This window comes from Rhipicephalus microplus, chromosome X, assembly GCF_043290135.1.
Source record: "Rhipicephalus microplus isolate Deutch F79 chromosome X, USDA_Rmic, whole genome shotgun sequence".
In the NCBI taxonomy this organism is placed as follows: Eukaryota; Metazoa; Arthropoda; class Arachnida; order Ixodida; family Ixodidae; genus Rhipicephalus; species Rhipicephalus microplus.
In genome coordinates, this window is record NC_134710.1 from 153431747 (window position 1) to 153452765 (window position 21019).

Consider the following 21019-nt stretch of genomic DNA (forward strand, 5'->3'; position numbering starts at 1 on the left):
GCTCGCGTCTGGTCGGTGTTACCCATGTGCGTCTGCATTCGCGAACGCGACCGGACAACTGGACGCATGCACGAGTCGACGGACACACGGATGGATGGATAGATGAACACACGCACAGACAGACAGACAGACAGACAGACAGACAGACAGACAGACAGACAGACAGACAGACAGACAGACAGACAGACAGATGAATAGACAGACGGACGGACTGACGGATGGACGTACGGACGCACAGACCAACACATGGATGGGCGCACAGGCGGACAAAAGCTGAGATGAACGTACAAACGCTTCGCCTCATCAATCGTCATTTGCTCCGTGGATATGCTGTGACTTTTTAGGCACCTTACTCAACGCGCGCTCTTCGCGTCATCTTCCTACTGATGACGAAAACGCTCTGAAACTGCGAAACTCTGAAAAGTGCCAGATGGTAGTATATGGTTTGCCGTTAACGCTCTTGACTGCGTGGCGAAGTGGTTAGCGTCGAGTGTCAGCTGCTGTTCGAAAGGGCGCTAGTTCGATGCTCCGCTGCAGAGATTTCGCATATTGGTTTTACGGGCGAAGCTTTTCTTAGTCTAACCTTGTCAATGGTCACGCGTAATGGAGAAAAGAAGAGACGAGAAAGAAAAGAAGGCGAAAGAAATAGATCACAATTTCTCGTCTCATTTTCTAGATTGCGTTACTGTGCTGCTACTCTCCGAAGTGCCCCTACTGTACGATTGGCTGCTGCGCGCGCTTTGCCTGAGTGCGCGGAGAACGAGTGCCTCTCTCAGCCTTCTCGATAGTCGCTGTACGTTGCGGATTGTTGGTGGGGCATGAACGAAGCGGAGCGGCGTGCCTGTTGAAGGCGCTTTCGCTCGGATTCCTTGGCTCACGTCTCGTCAGTGCTACTGGCGTGCAGTCTGCATTTTCGAACGCGATCGGACGCATGGATGCCTGCACGGACAGATAGACGGACGGACGCTTCGCCACACGTATCACCATTCACTCCTTGGATATGCTGTGATTTTTTTCTTCGCGATCTGTTATATATATTTAACATCATATCTGTGACTGAAATATGTCAGCGGAGCCGAGGTGGAGCCCGGCATAAAAAACATCGGGCTAAAAACGTAAAAAAAAAGATAGGAAGACAAGAAGGTAGGCAGCCTGGAAATAGAAAAAAGGCCGTCTAGATCTGTTTTTCTAGCCATATGCCAGCAAGCTGCTTCAATTTTCTCTATATCCGCTTTGCATAGAGAATGTAATTCGTTGTATATACTTCCCTTACCCATTTCGTGATGGCTAAAGTTATAAGCGCTGCTACTCATACCCATCTCTGAAGGCCATGGAGAGTTCCAGTATGTCAGATCAGTGGAAGTGTTCATAATTGTTTTCAAGATAGCCTTGAAGCACTGATAATACAGTGAGTAATGTAAAAATTCACTATCTGCTTTCTTCAGTTCAATCTACGGATACTTCATCTGTGGATTAACACCAACTGACCCTTGTATTATTCCACCTCAGTTTTAGTGAGATTCGATTGCTTCCCGGGTTGTAATGATTTCGCCCTCTCTTCTATAAAAGAGGTGGTTGCTACAAGCTAATGATTATGAAAAGTGGGCAATTAGAGAAAATTTAGTGACCTAAACAGACCGTGTTAATCACGGATTTACCTTCAAAGGGAAGTATCGCCAAACAGAACGAAGTATTTCGTATACACATCTCTATGTGCCCTTATCTGATCTTTTTTCTGTTCCTTTTCTCGAGTACTTCGTAGTACCACTAAGGTTTGCTGACCATAGGGTACTTAAGGGTGCCATCTGCCAGACCAGTGGTGCAGAGGTGCCACATTAGCAACGTCCCATTTTCTCGCAATTTCTCCAGCTGGACTTTTTGGAGCGCAAAGCTGTAATTCCTTAGTGGGCTTGCTAAGCCTTGCATTTTCAAGAACACGTTTTAAGTGGTTCTCGTAAGCAAGTTAAAAAAGATACAGAATTATTTTTTTGGCATACAGAGAGGGAACCAATGGAAGTTGTAAGGTGCTAACTGTTAATGAATTCTGTCGATAAACATTGTCATACTTGCTGAAAAAGATTCAGAATTGAACTTGTTTAGTGAAGTGACGTGCGGTTGCATGCAGCACGACATTTAGCATGGTAGTGTTTTTCACTGCCGATTTTAAAGAGGTACCTTAGATGTAAGCATTGCAGAGTACTCATGGTACCGCCATCATCTTGGTAATCGTGTTATTGTCGTCATGTAAATAGTCTTTTTGTTGAATGAACAGCATAAGAATGCAAACTTCTCATGTCCTTCCTCTTTGCGGTCAGAATCCATCCGATGATCCAAGTAATGCATGTCCATTTTCTTAGCGATAGTGAATAATAAGTCAGAGAAGCTAGCCCTAGCACTCTTTTGACGCTGTCACATTTGCATTGCTGCTTATTTTCTAACGTGCCTTACTGCCATGGTTCAGTTAGGCGCAGTGTGACTATACCTTATAGCCGAGCACGTAATCCGAGACGCTGAGAGCTTACATACGGCATTTATTCCCGCTTCCGTCTCATCATTTTGCGTGTTTGATAGCGCGGAGGCCCCATGCTTCGTTCAGCGGTATTGCGACAAAACACCAACACATATTACCGCCTGGCTTCAAACTTGCGATGCGTTCAGCATCCGCGTTATGAAGTCTCCGTCAACCTGACATGCACTTATCGGTTCCTGGAATCATTAGGAAGGCACGCCTGTCACCACTAGCCCTGAAGCAATTGACTTTACGTCTGTTGGACGAAACGTACTTTGACTGCATACATGCTTACACTGATGGCTCCACTAATTCCAACAGCTCTACAAGAGCACTGGTTGTTCCATCTGGTAATGTGTTGCTTCAATACAAGTTCTCTCACACCACGACGTCGACAGCAGCAGAACTTCAAGATCGTCAAGGTGCAGTCAAGTACATTCTTCGGCAGCAACCTAATCAATGGGCCATCTTTTGCGACTCAAGGTCGGCCTTACAGACACTACGGTTCACAATACAGCACGGCTTACGTGAACAATCAGTATATCAGATAAAGCACGACTACCACGAAACTTTCGAGGAAGGTCATGATATTGTATTTCAATGGTTGCCGAGCCATCGCGGAATTGTCGGCAATGACCGCATGGATGAAGCTGCTTCATCGGCTCATGACGAAGACCTGCGTACGCCCATACCACTCTTGAGAACGGACGATTCAAGACGACTAGAATCACTTGCTCATCGTATAACTTCCCTACAATGAAATACGCCGGGTTTCTCCAACACGTGCTTGTATTCGATTGGCCCAAACTTGCAACTTTTGCCATCCGGGCTCCCACGACGCGATGAAAGTTTTCTGTGTCGCATGAGCTTGGGCGTGGCATTTACGAATGCGTATTTTTGTCTCCTTAGAATGGTGAGCAGTTTGGCATGCAACATTTGCGCCTGCGAGGAGACGCTTGAGCACATTCTACGCCACTGCCCAGCTCACCTGTCTGAACGACGTATTATGTAAGCCAAGCTCCGTCAACTGGATTCACAACCGCTTACAGGAAAGAAGATCCTGGGACCTTGACCGACGGTTTCACGTAGGCGAAAAGCCACGAAAGCCCTCTTGTGCTTCTTAGGACCACCAGACTTCACGAGCAGTTGTGAAAGAACAGCACGAGACCATGCTGTGTTGTCTCGAGCTGACTATTCATCCATCTATTTCTTACTCCTCTTGTTTTCTATTTCTTTCTTTTGTATGATTCCCCCTCCCCCCCCCCCCCCCAGTGTAGGATAGCCAACCAAGGCAAACTTGGTTAACCTCCCTGACTTTCTTCTCTTTTTAATGCCTAGAGATTGAAGCAACACGCATTTTTGCCGATTGTCATGTGCTTGTAATCATACTATTTCTAGAACTATAACAAAACCATTATTAATTGAACCTACTCAGTAAGGCCTACTTCTTTTCCATCTTTCATCACCATGTGATTGTACCAAACGTTATCACATTGTTTCCTTTATTCTTTTTAGTCTTCCTAATTTTCTGGTCATTTTATTTATAGATAAATGCGGAATATTTATTGCTTGGTTTCACTATATATATATATATATATATATATATATATATATATATATATATATATATATATATATATATATATATATATATATATATATATATATATATATATATCTTTCAAGTTATGCCGCTCACGCCACATCGAGTGCAAGCCCCTAGTTTAAAACGAAAAAAAATGAAAAAATGATTGGTTGTAATTCTTCTTTCAGAGCCCAGAGGAGATGAACATTTTATCGGCTTTCCTTCTACCTCTGAATATTCCAGGATGCAGATGTGAATAAAAATGCACACTCATCGGTTAACTAATTGTGTTTTTTATACCTTTATGCATTCCACAAGCCTAAAAGCTTCTGCGTTTGAACGCCAAAAAATAAATCAATTAAAAGGTCAGCATCGTCGTTATCCTTATGAAGCACTTGAGGCACAATATGTAACAAATCACGCGTGTAAAACGAGTAAAATTTTAGACTCGCCTTGGGGACGATTGTTTCTTCCTTTCTGCTTGGGGAGTCCGGGTTCCTGATGGGGCATCTAAACTCTGCCCATCCACCAGCGGCGCTTCGTCAGAATTCTGCAGGTTGTACTGTACTTTTCTGCCTCGCGCATCTGCGTTCACAATATTCAGGAGATGCTTTTCCAACTGAAATGTCACTTCTCGACCACTACAGCGCAATTATTGCAGGTGAACAGTAATTGAGCTTACAACTATAAACGTGCGGAGGGTCCCACTTTACGGGGAACGAGGTTCTGTGACCGCGACCCCCCCCCCTTTTTTTCTGGCCCCCTACTACTAAGTTTTACAATCAGAACGCAGTGCAGAGACGTACTATTAGCCACACCACTTCATCCCTGTGCCCCCGCATATTCTCACAATTGCTCTAAAAACGTTTAGTGCGAGTTAATTTGTAGCACTTTTCTTGGAAAAGGGAGTAGCGGATATTTGAAGTTTAAAGCGTCATTTATCAAATTACACCAAAGCGTTATTCGTCATTTTGTCGGAGGCATCACAAAACGAAACAAGTTGCTCGAAAGTGAATCCTTGATCTTTGCTCCGTGGTATCCTTCCACTTCTTTTCGCTGCTATAGGTTTACGAAGCAAATGGTTCGTATGAATTCCGACAAGATAAGCTTGCATTTGTTTTCTGGCTCAATGCATGATATTATCAACAATTAGAAAGAAATATACTCAGCAGCAGTCAAAACCGCCCATGTTTCTCGTTCTATACGCTTCTTTACTGCGATCCCCCCTCCCCTAAAGAGATATTGTTTATATGCACTTTTTTATGTGCAGGTGTATAGATATGTCAGCTGGCTTTGTCTCAACTTGCGATATACATGTGTGGTCTGACTCACACTTTGAGGTATAACGCTTGAAGCGAAAAATCCTGTTTAATATAAGCAATCAAGAGCCTCATTACTATGGAACGTGCAATTTCATCAGCTTTAACAAACAACTACATTATACTGGAGCTTCACAATTTTACAAGAGGCCGGTTTTTCTTTAAGACAGAGTTTAACACACTAATAGCTTCAAGCATAGCCCTAATCATCGTGAAATTACGTGCAGCTGGGAAAGAAATAGCTCGCACACGATGCTTCTTGCGTATATCAAGTAAAATGGAAAGTGACTTGTTGCATTTGTCAAAACCGAATTTCCTAATTCTTCAGGCTAATTTTTTTATTTAAAAATTTGTATCGCCTCCAAGTATAAGATAGGGAATTAGATTTTTGTTCTAGGGCACAGGCCTTAAGTAATTAAGTTTTCTTGTTCCTTCGCATAAACATTCCTTCGCATAATCACACACATTTGCGTATGTCTGCAATTTACTGCCCGTCCAGGGAACCGCATTTTACCCAGTTTTCTTACAAAATGTTGTTGCTTAACATGCAAGAGGCTGATTCTGTCAGTTTGACGGCTCACCACATGGCACGAACAATTTCAACTTAAAGCCCTGCTCCGCCCTTTTGCGGACAAATTAAGTATAAAAGTGCTTTTCCACAAAAACCAGTATTATTAACGATGTGTAATGTAAGAGATATGAGCAATACTGTAATGCGGCAAATACCTGCGCATGTGATACGTCCACTTTATATGCACAGGATTATTGCACGTGCATAACTATAGCAAGTAACGTGAATGCGGCAGCACGACAAGGCGTTACACATTCATGCCTTCTACGATGCTCTTAGAACATAAGAAAGCAAGCGCAAATACTAGCGGCTGCGCACTGCTCTATCTGAGAAGGCAACATGCCTTACACCACGCATTCTTTTCTTCTCATGCAAATGGCATCAGCTGTCGACTGTATAGAAAATCATCTGCGATGAAAGCGCCAGAATATACACCTATAAGGAACAAGGGCTGGAGTTTCCGCGACCATCCTGACGTTGAGAGCGCGCCCTTCTCAGCTGCTCCCGCAGACAAAAGGGGCGGCTGGTTGAGGCGGTGCGTGCGCGCATCCCCGTAATAAAATCTAAGGGTGCTGCCAGTACTGCTGCGTATTCTAGTGCAACCATATATAAAAAATTGGCCACGTATTTGCATGTTACACTGCAAATGTCGTCGAAAGACGATAGTCTTGCGTCTGGAGAGAGTGAACAAAACGTTTACTTGATGTTCTGCGCAAGAAAATTGGTTAATGGTATTCTGGAAGCGCTGCGTTAGAGTGCCTCGAGCATGCAGCGGAGGCTAACGAGCACATCAAGTCACGTCACACATAAGACATGAGCGTTATCTGGCAGTTATCTTGGAAAACAAAACGCGCCCGCCTCGCGCGCCCGTCTTGGAGGTGATAAGGTATAGAACGCAAGGCGACGGGTAGGGGCCACCACCGTGTCGTCTTAGCAAAGCGTTGGAAACACTTGCCTTTTCGTGAAAGTGTTGCATGATCAGCGCAACGTGATAAACGCTACGGTCCTTAGAATTACTTATGTATACCTTCTAGTAAAAGACACACATACAAAATATTGACGTGCTGTTATGGTGCTTCAGATATGCGCAATAATTGATTTTTAATTGACAATCGCACAAGTATGAACGTTGAATCTTGAGCAATATTGGTGGGCGCTGCGGATGGGGTCGGTGATTTGGAGTATCATTTGATCACTTTGGTGCCGTTTAATGAACCGTTAAGAGCAGACAAACAGACAAATGTACAGACAGACAGACCAAAATTTTTGCGTTGAAGGTCCCCAAGAAAAACTATCGCCTTTAAAAGGGGAAAGACGTATAGAAGAAAAGAAGGACGCCGAAAGAGGAGGCGGCATTGTATCCAAGCGGTCAGGTGAGCTAAATTCTGCTCTCGCTCTCCTGTCTTGTGCTGTCGGGCTCGTTTCTAAACCGAACGGCGCATGTCTGCTATATTGATTCGATAGTGAAGGCAGCCACCAGTGAAAACAATGACCAAAGAGTCGAGTTCGGACGGCATTTTGCCGGAAATTAAACGAGCGTATTATGCAATATGCGGCCTATATATAAACTTTTTTTTTTTCATCTGGCCCGCTGAGCGTTGAGTCGTGCTCTTCCGGACTAACAAAGTTTTTATGCGTCCATCCGTCGGACCACCACCACCAAGTTCTAATGCCACTGCGTAAAGTGAATGAAAGGCTAGGCTGGTAGTCTTCTTTTTTTTTTTTGTAAACAGTTGCGTGTAAACGAAAGCTGCCTTGTGCACAAGACTTGTCGGGGCCACGGTCACCTACGCCTCTGAGCTGTTATAAAATATACTCTAGCGGTGAACACTGAATGCAGAGATGCCTCTGTTAACTTGATTTGTGCAAAAGACAAGGTTCTTGTTACGAACAAAGCAGTAGACTACTCGAATCTTAGCTTTCTGGGGTCAGCCGATGCAGTAAGCGTTTTTCTCACTGGCTGCCGTGGATCAGTAACATCGGAATTTATGCCTTGCTGGAGAAGTATCAAATGTCTTCGATTTTCACTCGTTGTTTAGTTCGCCTAACAACACAGTTTCAATTTTACCGCTTGCTTGTGTCGGCCTAAAATGAAAGTGTCTGTTCAAAATCGGTAATTGCTAGGCTTTCACGTGCCAAACAAGATATAGTTTTGAGGTACGCTGTAGCGTGCGTATCAAGATTGTGACCACTTGGGGTTCCCCAATGCGCACATACATCTTTGTTCACGGGTGTATTTTTTTATACTTTTCCCCCATCGAATTGCGGCCACCATGGTCGCTAATCTATTTCCCGTTCTCAAGAATAGTAGCGTGACACCACACGTGCTATTCTGTCATGGTGGTTTGCTTGATCAACGTCCCTGTGCATACATACCGCGAACAAGGCGTCCAAACAATGCCAGAAAAAAAAATGACGCAGTTACAACTTACTCTGCTTTAGTTTTTGTTTTATTATACTGCAGATGTTGGCAGCATGGTATCGTCGCAGCACGGACTTACGCTATGTTCACACTACGGTCGTAAGGCGTCGATTTTTCATAACACGCGTAAGCGGAAGCACAACAAGCGTATGCGTCTAGTTCAGACTGTGAACGTAAAGGTACCAACGTTCGCAACGAACGCATAAATCGTGGGTGAGAGTGTTAAAGGCTAGGCAACTTTTACGACTGCGATACTACGACCGTTACGACACAGCCAATGACCGATCAGCTTTCGGTTTTCAACAACCGGTCACGAGACCTGACGGGACTTCCGTCCTCCCGGCTGCAGCAGCATCGCGGAGGCGATAGCGGTAGCTGCCGGCGCAGGAAGTGCTACTTCGCCATGAGTGGTCTCACTAAGTTCTCAAGGAAGTCGAACTGCTGGGGCGACATGCGCATAAAATTATGAAACATCGCAGCGTCTCCAAGTCGGAGCTTGACGAGAAGGTTGTGAAAGTCGCTATCCACGGCCCTGTCGAGGAATACTTGGCGCACCCAAACTCTTCTCTGTCGCTTTCGCCGTCTTTGGGCGATTGAATACACGACTATAAGCTCATTTTGAACGTGAATTTCTTCCAACTAGGCCAGCACTCGCGTGTTGATGGGAGCTATATTGGACCGCTAGTGACGTCGATTCTACAGCGACAAATATGATTGGCCTATCGTAAAAATCGTAATGTACGTACCTGTAAATGTGAACAAAGGTATCGGCATAACTGCGGTAACGCTTTTTATAGCCGTTGCGTTCGATACGACGAACGAGCTGTTACGCACGTTACGACCGTAGTGTGAACATAGCTTTATTAATGGGGGCATTTCAACCAGTACTAGCATTAGCCCAAAACGCAGCACATAACCAGAAATTGAGGACGAAGGAACTGCCATCACGGCACAGCACTGTCCCTTCGATTCTATATGCATAGGCGCAGTCAGCCTTGCAGGGCTTTTCTTGATTTTTTAGCGCTTTTTTTTTGTGTGAGTAGCCTTCGAACAAAGTTCTTTTTCTAAACCACAGTGCAGTATAACTGACGCAATGGCTTGCCGAGCTAATTGTTCCAAAATGAAGTGCGGCAGCGGCGTACGTGCGTGCTATCAGAGTGGTACACTTGCGGCATGTCATCTGTGCGCGAGCAGCTGAGTTGTGTCGCGACTCTCCACCAGGTGCTTTTTTTCGGCGCGCCACCTACCCAGCGCTGGTCCCCCATTCTAGGTTTGTAAACAGGGGTAGGCGCCGTTGACGTACTGAGGAGCTTGTAGCGGCGTCGCGGCGTGTAGGCTCCGCCTGGCCCAAAGCTCGCCACCACCCATATCATCACGTGAGAATTGGCAAGCAGATGCAGAGTTGCCTCCGAGCACAGCACGTGCGGGAGCCTCTAGCGCGCCATGACGTCGCTTCAAGCACCTCAGTGGCCGCTACCACTGTTTACAAACACAGAATAGGTCTATGCATATTTCGGTGTCACTTACCACTGGATGGAGTATCAGAACCACTCGGTTTCTTGGTGGGACTGTCTGAACCACGCTCGCGATCAGCGGCCGCTGAAAGCAAGGCAGCCGCCTTCAGCTTGGATGGGAACGTGGACGTCATGCGGCGAGCCGTGTTCCACTTGTTCAGTATCTCGGCTGTTCGCTCGATGCTCGACTCGACCTTCGGCACCACGACTGCGGGAAAGAGAGACTCCGTTTAAGATTGCTGCGCCGAGCGCGAGCTAACTGTCATTCATAAAGCTAAAGAGAACGCAACATACTTTTCTGCTCTTTGCAAATAAAACAACAGTAAAAGAAAAAAATACTGAAACCATTTGACAGAATATTATATTAACAAAAAATGAGTAGCAAAGTGGTGATGCTGGTAAACTTCAAATACCGACTTCATATTATTCATGAAATCGTTTGATTCCAATGTAACAAAAATTGATTAGACACTTAATACGAGAACATGGAACTGCGGAGTCATTTATTTGTAAACAGACTGTTTAGTTCGCATTATATGGTATCAACTGAATATAACTGGTGGTAATAATGTACCGTTGGAGCCCATTAGGCGAATAGCCAATTACTTCAAAAGGAAAGCTTTGGATATTAGACTCATATCTAAACACTGGTGAACGAAAAAAGAGAATGTCCTTTCGGTGTTCAACTGCACCTATTTTAATGAAATTTGTTCTATTCGAACTATAATGTTAGAATTTTGTTCCCGTAGGATGAGTTTTATTTAAGATACAAACCTTTGCATGAAATTTTTCAAAAAAATCGCGAAATTTCAGAAAACTAGACTAAGAAGTTTACAGAAGTAACTCTATGGCGGCGGAAAATGTATCACAATTCTGTAAGTTACATATATAAAATAACATATTTAAAGTAGACAAAAACTTATGTGTTGCACACTATTCGAAAGACACTCCACATTTATTAGCTTAAATTCTGGAAAAGCAGCATAAAATATCTTCCTTAACTCTGTCCGCTAGACATGCTCCCTAAAATACAATTCACAGAAGTGCGGCATCTCTCTTTGATCTAGGGTAAACAAACTTGTAAATTTCGTGAGCTGTTGTTTTCTGTTTTTTTAGTTTATGAATATGGGCCTATAGTTATGCTACAGAATTTATTTAACACTTTCACAAACACTTGAGTTCCCAGCCTACACTAGACAGCAACATATTCATGAGGTCTACATTTTTATTAAAAATAGGAGAGGAAACAAAGTGGCATGGCCTGTTATCCGCTTTTTTATGTTATCAGCTCAACATACTACACTAACCTGCACATACTTCCTATTGTGCTCACTCCTAAGATGACCATCTGGTCCTATCTGACCTGATTACACAATAGTTTTACTTTGTGGTTTGATAAAGAAGTCATCAAAGTATGGCATGATACCCCGTTGTGCTGTATGGCGAGTGGGACATGCTAAATGCTTATATCAGAAGCCAAAGAAATGAATAGGAATGACCTTTGATGGTTATAGCGTCGTCCATTTTGCTAACAAGCAAGCAGCTGAAGTTCTTACAGCCTGCGCGTGGCCGGCGTAACGCACACCAAATGTTAAGTGCACCACTTAAATGCATAGTCTTTGGCGATAACATGCGTGACTTTTTTTTCTTCTTCCTTTTCTCGAGGGGTAAACTTTTACACGAGCATGTACGCCTCGCAAAAATACGTTATATGCAAGGAGTGCCTGTCCTCTGTAATTTTTCTTGGATTTGAGATGTGAAACCACAACTATTATTGTTATTATCTGTGATTTTTTTTACTATTCCATCCCGCCAGCGTTATCCGCAGATATGGATCCTAAAAGGAAACCCACCTCATTTTTATGATAATTCACTTCGATTGCACTAACTGTGCGCCGTATGGGCCAACTTGAAGCAGTAATGCACGCCTACTCGCATATAGGAATCGATGTAAGATTCTTAACTAGCAGGCGTCATCGTGCATGTCCGCACCACATTCGTCTTCAGCTCTACCTATGTAAAATTGTTTGTAAATTGAGAAGGAATCATAGCCCAACAAAAGGTTTCTTGCGCAAAGTAAAATAACAAGTGAAAGAAAAAAAACGAGACGCTAAGGCACTCTGTTAAACATAGGATCGCCAGTTTGCCACGCTTGCAACGTATGAGAAGGCTTGGAACTATAAACTGTCAATTTAGCCTTTTTGCGCTTCAACTTTAAACTTTAGATGTACTTCACAGTTCACCACTTACAGTCACATGTTCGTTCACTATGGACAAAGAATACGTGTGCAACCCGTGCTACGGCATTTCAGCACTTTTCCGTGAAACACCTTTCTCTCTCTCTCTCTCTCTCTCTCTCTCTCTCTCTTTTGTTTTGTTTTTGTTTTGCTGCAGTACATCCCTGAAACTGCTGTTCTTTATATTACTGCAGATAAAGGTGCCGTATCACTACACTGCGTACAAAAAAAGGAGGCTGAATGCAGATGTAGAAAATAGGAATTCGAAAACGCTCCATTTTAAGATGTAAAGTTCACTTTCGACAAACATCACGGTCGGGTTTACATAGTGTGTCAAAACCCTGATGTGAGAACATTGAATGTTCGGCAGCATTTTTACTTACCTTTTTGACTTCTCTACGCTTTTAAAAAACAAAACTGTAACCATGGTTCTGGTGCGATAAGAAGGTACCATAATGGCGACGACTCTCAAGCAGCCACAGAACTCAACAAAAAGCTACAGCATAAAATATAAAGGCGCTTTAGGGTTTCAGGCCAGCTTCACTGACCGTCTGGTTCCGGAGGGACCATTTCTGTGACCGTGACTGTTGTGATCGGAGCCGGAAGTGTTGTTGCCGTTTCCTCTTTCTTTTCATTCTTCTCTGATTTGGTTTCAGTGTCCTTCTCCTGCAAATCAAGTTAATATCCATGTGCCATAAAGAATCCTGTTGTGCATCTAAGTGTTGTGCATCTAAGTAATTGTGCATCTAAGCCTAAGTAATTTCGTTTGCCCAAGTACTTAAGGACCAGGAAACAGCAAAGCCACAAATGTTTTTCAAAGGAGAAGGGTGGTTCAACCCTACATCATATTTGTTCATGCGTCTGTGTGTGTGTACATGTATATATATGCAAGTAAAATTGAATTTTTTCAAGGGTTTTAGCCCCCCAACCCCACGCCCGTTGGCGACACCCCTGTTAAGGACGACCTTTAATTGCTACTAAGTATTAGGCTTCAAAAACCTGGGTTCTCCAATATACCACTCATATTTAATTTTTTTATATTTCCTTGGTGTCATTCGATTTTCGTTACAGTTACCTAGAGTAACTCTATCATCTGATGCGCATACACACTTATGACACACGAATAAAATTTGTATTTTTCTCAATCAGTCTTTCTTAGTGCACGCTACACATAACAACGGTATATGAATGAATGATTTGATATAACTAGTTCACGTGGCCGCTTATGCAAAAAGCACAAATTTTACTGCCTCTACTGTATAATACAGTTAACGTCTTCTTAGTGATGAAATAAAGATGTAGACGCACACGTACGAACATAGCAATAGGGAGCTCATGTCTCATGAAATGACATGCAATTCCATTAGACATATACTCCTATATACAAGTACATTTGGCGTGGCACCCATTTCCAGTGTAGAGTATAAGACCAGAGCTAACTGTTGCTCAGGCCAACCTCTCTGCCTTTCCGTAAATACATTATGTCTTTTGTGCGGTACAATATTAACTGCGAAAAATACGCGTGCGATAAAGCGCCACAATGCTTAAGCACTCAAATGCATACCCGTGCGCCCAGAGAGGACACAGAAGGCGGAGAAGGCGGGTGTCGCCAACGCTACCTTTACTCAGGCTGTCTCGTCAAGTACACGGTTATAGTCATGCAGGTTTTTGAGGATGATGCTAGCTTAAAACGATTCTTCTTGCTTTACAAGAACAGCTGACCCTGTAAAGTTTAGCCCGGGAAGCCTATGCTCAAATAAACGCTGTTAATAAATTCAGCGGTGTTGCGCGTGATGACGTTATAACAAAAAAACGACTGCATAATTGAAAAGCATAAACATATATTAAAAATCTCGTGAATGTAATTCAAATCAACTGCTAATTCAGCGATGGTGTGAAGTAATTGCTCCGCCCACTCACCGCATACTAATCCGTGTTTGAGATAGAAGGGATAGCATTGGGTTAATTGTAAACCATGGTGCTAACAGCGACCATTGCAATTAACCCGGCATGTTTCGAAGAAGCGTTTCACTTGAAATTATTAGACACAAAATATTCAAGCTTGTATGCAGTGAATTTTCGTTTTTTTTTCTTTCCGTATTTATACGTACCCGCCTTAACTGCAGTTTCAGGTCGTTGTTCGATTCTCTGAGCGATCCAGTGAGGGCCACTAAATAGTATATGATGAGTCTGTAAACAAAGAACCTATTTAGTGTAGTAACATATGACAAAAACTATAGAGTGAGAATAAAAAATAGGTACAGTGTCGAAATAACTACGGTGGTAGGCTATGGATTGACCCATATTAGGACTATTAACAGTTAATCTGCGATAATATGGTCTATAGGTTACGCTAACCTTTCTCATCAGCTGGCAATTTGCTAACAGGGAAATGAAAAATACACTTCCCCAACTTATTTCGCTACTTCTAGCGAAAAGGCCGGCTATTTTTTTTTAACTGCGTCCGTCACGGTGGAGCCGTGGTTGCAGTGTTCGGCAGCTGACCCAAAGATCGCGAGCACGATTTCGTCCACGGCAGTCCCATTTCAACGGCGGCAAAATGGTAGGAGCCTCTGTACTGTGCGATGTCGGTGCATGTTAAAACCCCCTGGTGGTCAAACATTTCCCTAGTCTTCTACTACAGCGCCTCTTACAGTCATGTCGGAGGAGTCTTCAGACGTGAAACCCCCCTATATAATGTTTCTTAAGTGCGGTTAATCAGTAAAGGCGTGAGATAGCTAAGTCCGTCGAGGATGTCGGCGTGGTCCAAAACTTCTCTGAGTGGGACTGATTCGAGCACGCCAGACCCAATCATAATCATCTGCGAAAATGAAAATCATTAATAAAATCTCAATATTTGAAAAAATTAAGGCTCATCTGAATGCTTATAGCATTTCGACAGACGTGTTAAGGTTCGTAGCAAAATCCCAATCCAGGTTTTGAAGAAACAGGATTCACGTAATGAAAGATAATAAGATCTAGGGCTTCAGGTCCCAAAACCACGAAGTATATATGAGAGACGCCGTAGTTTAGGCCTCCGGAAGTGTTGACCATCTGGTGTTCCCTACCATGCACTGACATCACTCAGCACACGAACCTCTAGCATTGTGCCTCTGCGGAAATGCGGCCGCCGAGGCAGGAATCGAACCCGCGACTTTCCGGTCTCTATATGAGCATTCTGACCACTGCTCCACCACGGCGGACAAGTCGATAATTTTTCACGGTGACCCCAAAGCAATTTCAAGTCCATAATTTCTTTGACGTGTTCTCAATGAAAAAAAAACGTCTTTCCCAATTTTTCTTCACAACACCAACCAAAAATAAAACTTTTATTGCCAAAAAAACTTGCACTGTATACGGGAGTGCAAAATAAAAGTGTGTGTGTCATTAAAAAAAAACAACAATGTCAAATGTGACAGGATTAAACGCCGTGCCTGTTTTGAAGCTTCAAACAGTGAAATGGATATTTCATCTTGCCAAGTAAACTTTCAGAAAGCACAGCAAACAAAAAAACCTGCTTAAATACGTTTTACAGATGTATGAGTTTGTCATGCAGTTGCAATATACAAATGCACTACGCCTACGAAGACAACATTGCTTCAAGATAATGCATCCAAGATGATGGCTGCCTTACATTAGTAAAAGGATGAGAGGTACCACAACACCAGGTGATGTCAAGTATTCGATTATCTTGTTCATCCAAGAAGGCAACGTGTTGTCTAAATAGCCGGTAAATACTCTGTAAGCACGAAAGTAGCCACTGGAAAAGAAAAAAATAGGAATGAGAAATTAGCATGATAAGAGTGTCAGAAAGTACTCCATTGCAAGAGCACGAATTTCATCCCGCGCTATTTTATTTTAAGCTAAAAAGGCAGTTGTTTGTCTTCATGGCATTGTAGTTGTCATTAATAAAGGCACCAACGCTCGAAGCGCATTCGGAAGCTCTGAACTTCCTTTAGCTATCCTTGACTATTGTATCTCCTGCTTCTTATACTTTGACAACTGCATGTCGAAATTGCCACACGTTGAAAAGGTAGCCTCTCGTAGCGTGCCGAAAGGCACCTTCAACAAACCCAATCACGAAAGATGTCGAACAGCTATTTTGTCGGAAAAACTATATGCATGCAGCACAAGTTTTTGTGACTTGTTTACAGGTTTAGTACTCATATATGACTGCATGCTACAGGATCCACTTCGGCGTAGGACTACTATAGTCAAGTTCAGTGAGATGCTTTCTGTCAAGAAGGATGGGTGTTTTTGGTTCTCATTACATAGATTTACGCAAAAAGTCCTCTCCTCTTCTATTCGTTTAGTGGAAGAAGAAAGTCAAATGATGACAATTGCTTCAACTCGTTGAAGTTTAGTTTATTATAAAATATGTGAGACACTGGCTTCTTTCCATTAGAGGGCCTTGAAGTTGATAAGTGATACACTAAAATCCAGTCCGAAAATATTTGTTGATAACATTTAGGTATGCTTCCTCAATTTATATATAGACAAGAACAAGAAGTGTTGAGTCCAAAACTAGCAAAACTAAATTTTCTTTCCACTTCTTCCCTCATATGCTAGAAATTTGACAGCGGATGTGCTTGTTGGAAAGTCAAGTAATCACTGCACATTACAACACTAAAGCGGTTAAAGTGAAAATACTTTGTCAGTCTACCCACCACCGGAAAATATTGTGGTAGGGGGTGGACTGACTTATACGTAAATACTCTATGACTTACACATAACTTATATCTTCCACATGTACACCTCACCTGAAAGGACCACAGTGCCACGATGGTTCAAGCCACACCATTGCGTAGCCGACGGGCAGGGTACAGACGAACAGCATGATCAGCAGCAGCATGAAATAGAAATTGTTAGATCCAGAAGCCTTGAAGACGGTCTCGTGGGGAATGTTGCACGTTAGTACGGCCCAGGACCGCACGTACATCATTATGCAAAGCTTCACGGTGTTGATAGCCGGCAGACCCACGCTAAAGTACATCCCCATCCTGCACATACCAACAAAGCGTTCGGAAAAAGGACATTAAATAGGGAGTGAAGTGGACACACTTATTTGTCAGCAGCACCTTTGCTAACGAGCATTGATTTCAAGATTCATTAAGGCACTAAGCAGAAAAAGTGACCAGACCGCTAAAGTTACTTGTGTTAATTCTCTTTCAAACACCCTATAGATGTAATACAAACGTTTGCACGGCTGAATTAGTCAATTTTAATTAAGAAATACTAGTACACAGAAAAGCCACATTTTAAATGCTAGCCAGTAATCAATACGTTAAAGAGACTACCTGCGTGGTTCCCCTGCAATGCGAAGCTTGTTTAGGTGAGAAAAATGTGTTACTTGCCCTAAGTTATTTAAAACAACCACTTTTCACGTGTCGTATATGCCCGTTTTTAAAGTGTCTGTTTTTAAGCGCGTTGCGGTGACATCTATTTGCTTATGACAAAAACTTTGTGACATCTATTTGCTTAAGTTATTACACTTAAAAATCTCCTGTTTCTCGTTTCTCAACCGGTGAGATGCAGAAGTGCTCTAACTTAATAACTGTACCCAGTTAAGCAATCTATGTTGTGACAATTAGTTAAAACAATACTCCAATCTGCGTAGGGGCTCTTTAATCGCACTTAATTACAATTCCTAAAAGGTAAATAAAAATGACGCGTAACGTTTACAACTTCGTATGTCTGTATAAAGGTTAAATAAATTCGGTAAACTGTTTGTCCCAGACAGTCAAAGGAACCATCACGAGGACGCACAACATAAGCTGTGTTTACTTGATTTGAATTACCAACTAGCCCAAATAGCCACCTTGTAAGCTTATTTTCTTGTTTTTATTTCCTACGGTTTTTTTTTTAAGAAGGCGCATTAGTGCACGAAATACAATCGCATTCTCATGAGAGCTAGCCTTCAGTATAAGTATTGAGCCTTGTTATGCAGATTTTTCTTTTGTTTTATGAAAATTTGTGAGGAAGCTACGACCACTAATAGAGCATGCCTGGTAATCAACTCAATACTACAAAGCTTAGCCGCCCTGCAAAGAATTTTCATCCATATAATTATCACATCCAGTTTTTCTCACCAAACCATGCCTTGATTATTGACCAAATGCAGTATGTTTTCGGCGATCTTGAAGTCACCATAGCCAGGCTGGAAAGATATAATGGGCAATTAGTATTTTTGTCAATTTTTTCATAATGCCCACTTATCACGCAAATCGAAAGTGACACAACGCTCTATTCAGTAACAACATAATAATCAACACTGTAGTGCTCCTCCCGAACAACTGTGTGGTGTGACACACGAAAGGAGCCTGGCGAAAGTGTGTCTCGTAACAATTTTCGCTAATCTTATCAACTCCCCATATAAGTTATCTGTCCACTTGCGCAAAGTGGCTGACTGTGGATTTTACTGTCACCAAACTGCAAGACGGGCCATGAGGGTCGTAATGTTCTGGGATGCTCCACATTATTTTGACTACCTTTGGTTATCTGCCTTTCACCCAATGTATATGCGCGAGCGTTTCTATATTCCGTAGTAAGTTGACATTGAAGTCTAATCTGAGAAACTATCAGCAACATCATCGCCACAGAGCCACCGCTGTGGGTGACCATGACGTATAATTACAGACAGTTGTGAAGAAAACATACATCCTAAATATAACATAAAGAATTTAAATTATGCCACTCCAATGGGCCCCCTTTTACAAGAGATATTGTCAATTTTTATATCTCATTATCGTAACGTGCCCAAATCTTATAACTATTGTTTACAGCAAACTGTTCCCGAGTAGTTTGTTATTGCTTCAGCAAGTGAAAAGTGGCATCTCTATTTTCCTGTGATGCAATGTCACCAGAATTAGACAGAATTGGACGGTACATTAGACAGAATTAGACGGTACATTAGGATGACCTTATACACTCCATGAATAGTGTCTACTATCACACGGCGAATAGCCAATATATTTTAAGTTATACATGCGGTGGCTTCTGGTGTTCAGTGTTTCTACACCTGTTTGTTATTCGGTAAAACAAAGATGTGGTACAAGTTCCAGAGTCTCCATAAAAACCTCTGAATATTTTTCTCAATATCATCATCCGACCTGAATATAAACTTTGAAAAAATAATGGTAAGAAAATATTGAGGCATTAAACAAGCGGATCATATTTATTTGTTTATTTATTTATTTTATTTAAAAGCAGGTCATTCATTGGCAAAAAGTGCAGATTCCTTTTATATTCGTTAAGCCATGAACACGAGTGAGCATGCGTTTCGTTTCACCGCAAAAAGTTGTGGTGTCGTTGAATATCTACTACTGATTACTTTCGTGTTTTACTAAATCCAACACAAGCACTTACAAACCCTTGCTCGAGGTCCCAGCACCAGCAATCATTGGCGTAACGGACGATGAGAGCCCTTATGAAGTCGGTGATAATCGTTGACGCTATAGTCATTACAAGATCCATTACGGTAATCTTTACTATTTCCTGCAATGCAAGAGAAAGAGAAAATGACGTACATTAACAAAAGTACTATATGGTCATAACGCACGCCATCTTACATTCACATCCTGGGCAGCTTTGGCAACCTGTTTTAGTTTTTCATTACACCTTAATGTAAGGGTTTTCCTCGTTTGTTTTGAACGCAATGCGGAACATACGGCGTCATGCTTAACAGCGTTACACCAAAGCCCTTAATCCATCAAGACTGGAACAGCCCACCTTACCCTGTATTCCACGATGCCTTGGTTTTTATACCCCCGCCCCCGCATGTTTACGGCGGTGGTTATCCACATTCAAGTCTAAGAGAACTCACAAACGGCAAAAAAAAAAAAAAACATGAGCGGCCGTGGGGATCAAGTGGCTGTAAAGTTGGGAAAGTGGGTAAAGATTCCGGCAACAGGGGCAGCACTTCGATGGGGACAAAACCGTCAATGTATACCCAGATGTTCAAATTTAATAAGCAAAAAATTCCCTGAATTTACCCACTGCATCGCACGTCATAAACGTATTAACCAGGAGGTTTCGGCCCCAGAAATGTGCATCTTAAATATCCAGCACATAACTACACTACATTTGGCTTTAACAATTATTTGTCCTATTTCGCGCACAAGCACACTTGTTGGGTACCCGGAAAAACAAATTCAAGTGTTGCGGTGTAATAGTTTTCCCTCATTTGGAATAGTTGGCTACATTAGGGCTGACAATCCCAAAGCATCGTTATATTTCATTCATTTATTTATTTATAATACCTCAAAGACCTCCATTTTAATTGTGGGCTTTCTTGTAGCTATAGGTGCAAAGTGCATGAATAAACACCGAAGTCAACCAAAAAAATAAACGAGTAGAAACACAAACGAAGCGCAAAGAAACAAAACCATGAAAATAGTTCAATATGTGCACGCGGTAATGTTGATGTAAAATTTTCAAGCAACCTACTTTGAGTGTTCTACAAACACAGTTCAAGAAACACATGAATGTTTTTTTTTTTGTGGCCAACCTACAACTACACCGATTGAGTGTCATGGCGCGATAAGACAGACGAGGCTTAAACGTGTTACCTTTGCAACATGGCACTGTCACGTAACAGTTCACTGAAACGTAACACAACAAACCGCAATGATGTGACTAGACTTATAGTTTCAAAATATCCCCGAAACTTTCAAAAAGCGTGATGGTATATTCAAGAAAGTCAGCCCCCCCCCTCCCCCATCCTGCTCTAAAGTGGCGTGCAGAGAGTGATTTATGGCAAGATCTTTTAAGAAGGATGCTGTAAGAGAACAGGGGAAGTGTCAGGGGAATAATCAAGGGAAGTGCCGAGGCAGTGCATGAGCCGGTTTTGCCACACAGTTCGTG

At 42.5% G+C, this 21019-nt stretch overlaps 1 protein-coding gene across 1 annotated transcript in view; it reads right to left on the reverse strand.

Annotated features, from left to right (window-relative positions):
- Positions 1-21019, reverse strand: part of LOC119176897 (transmembrane channel-like protein 1) — an 87257-nt gene that overhangs the window by 16259 nt on the left and 49979 nt on the right. The window contains exons 14-21 of the mRNA XM_075878023.1: positions 19523-19651; positions 18247-18314; positions 16918-17157; positions 15792-15917; positions 14269-14347; positions 12706-12823; positions 9934-10128; positions 4547-4679 (exon numbers count right to left, since the gene is read on the reverse strand). Coding sequence (XP_075734138.1) covers positions 4547-4679; positions 9934-10128; positions 12706-12823; positions 14269-14347; positions 15792-15917; positions 16918-17157; positions 18247-18314; positions 19523-19651 — 1088 coding nt within the window. The remainder of the gene's footprint in view (positions 1-4546; positions 4680-9933; positions 10129-12705; positions 12824-14268; positions 14348-15791; positions 15918-16917; positions 17158-18246; positions 18315-19522; positions 19652-21019) is intronic.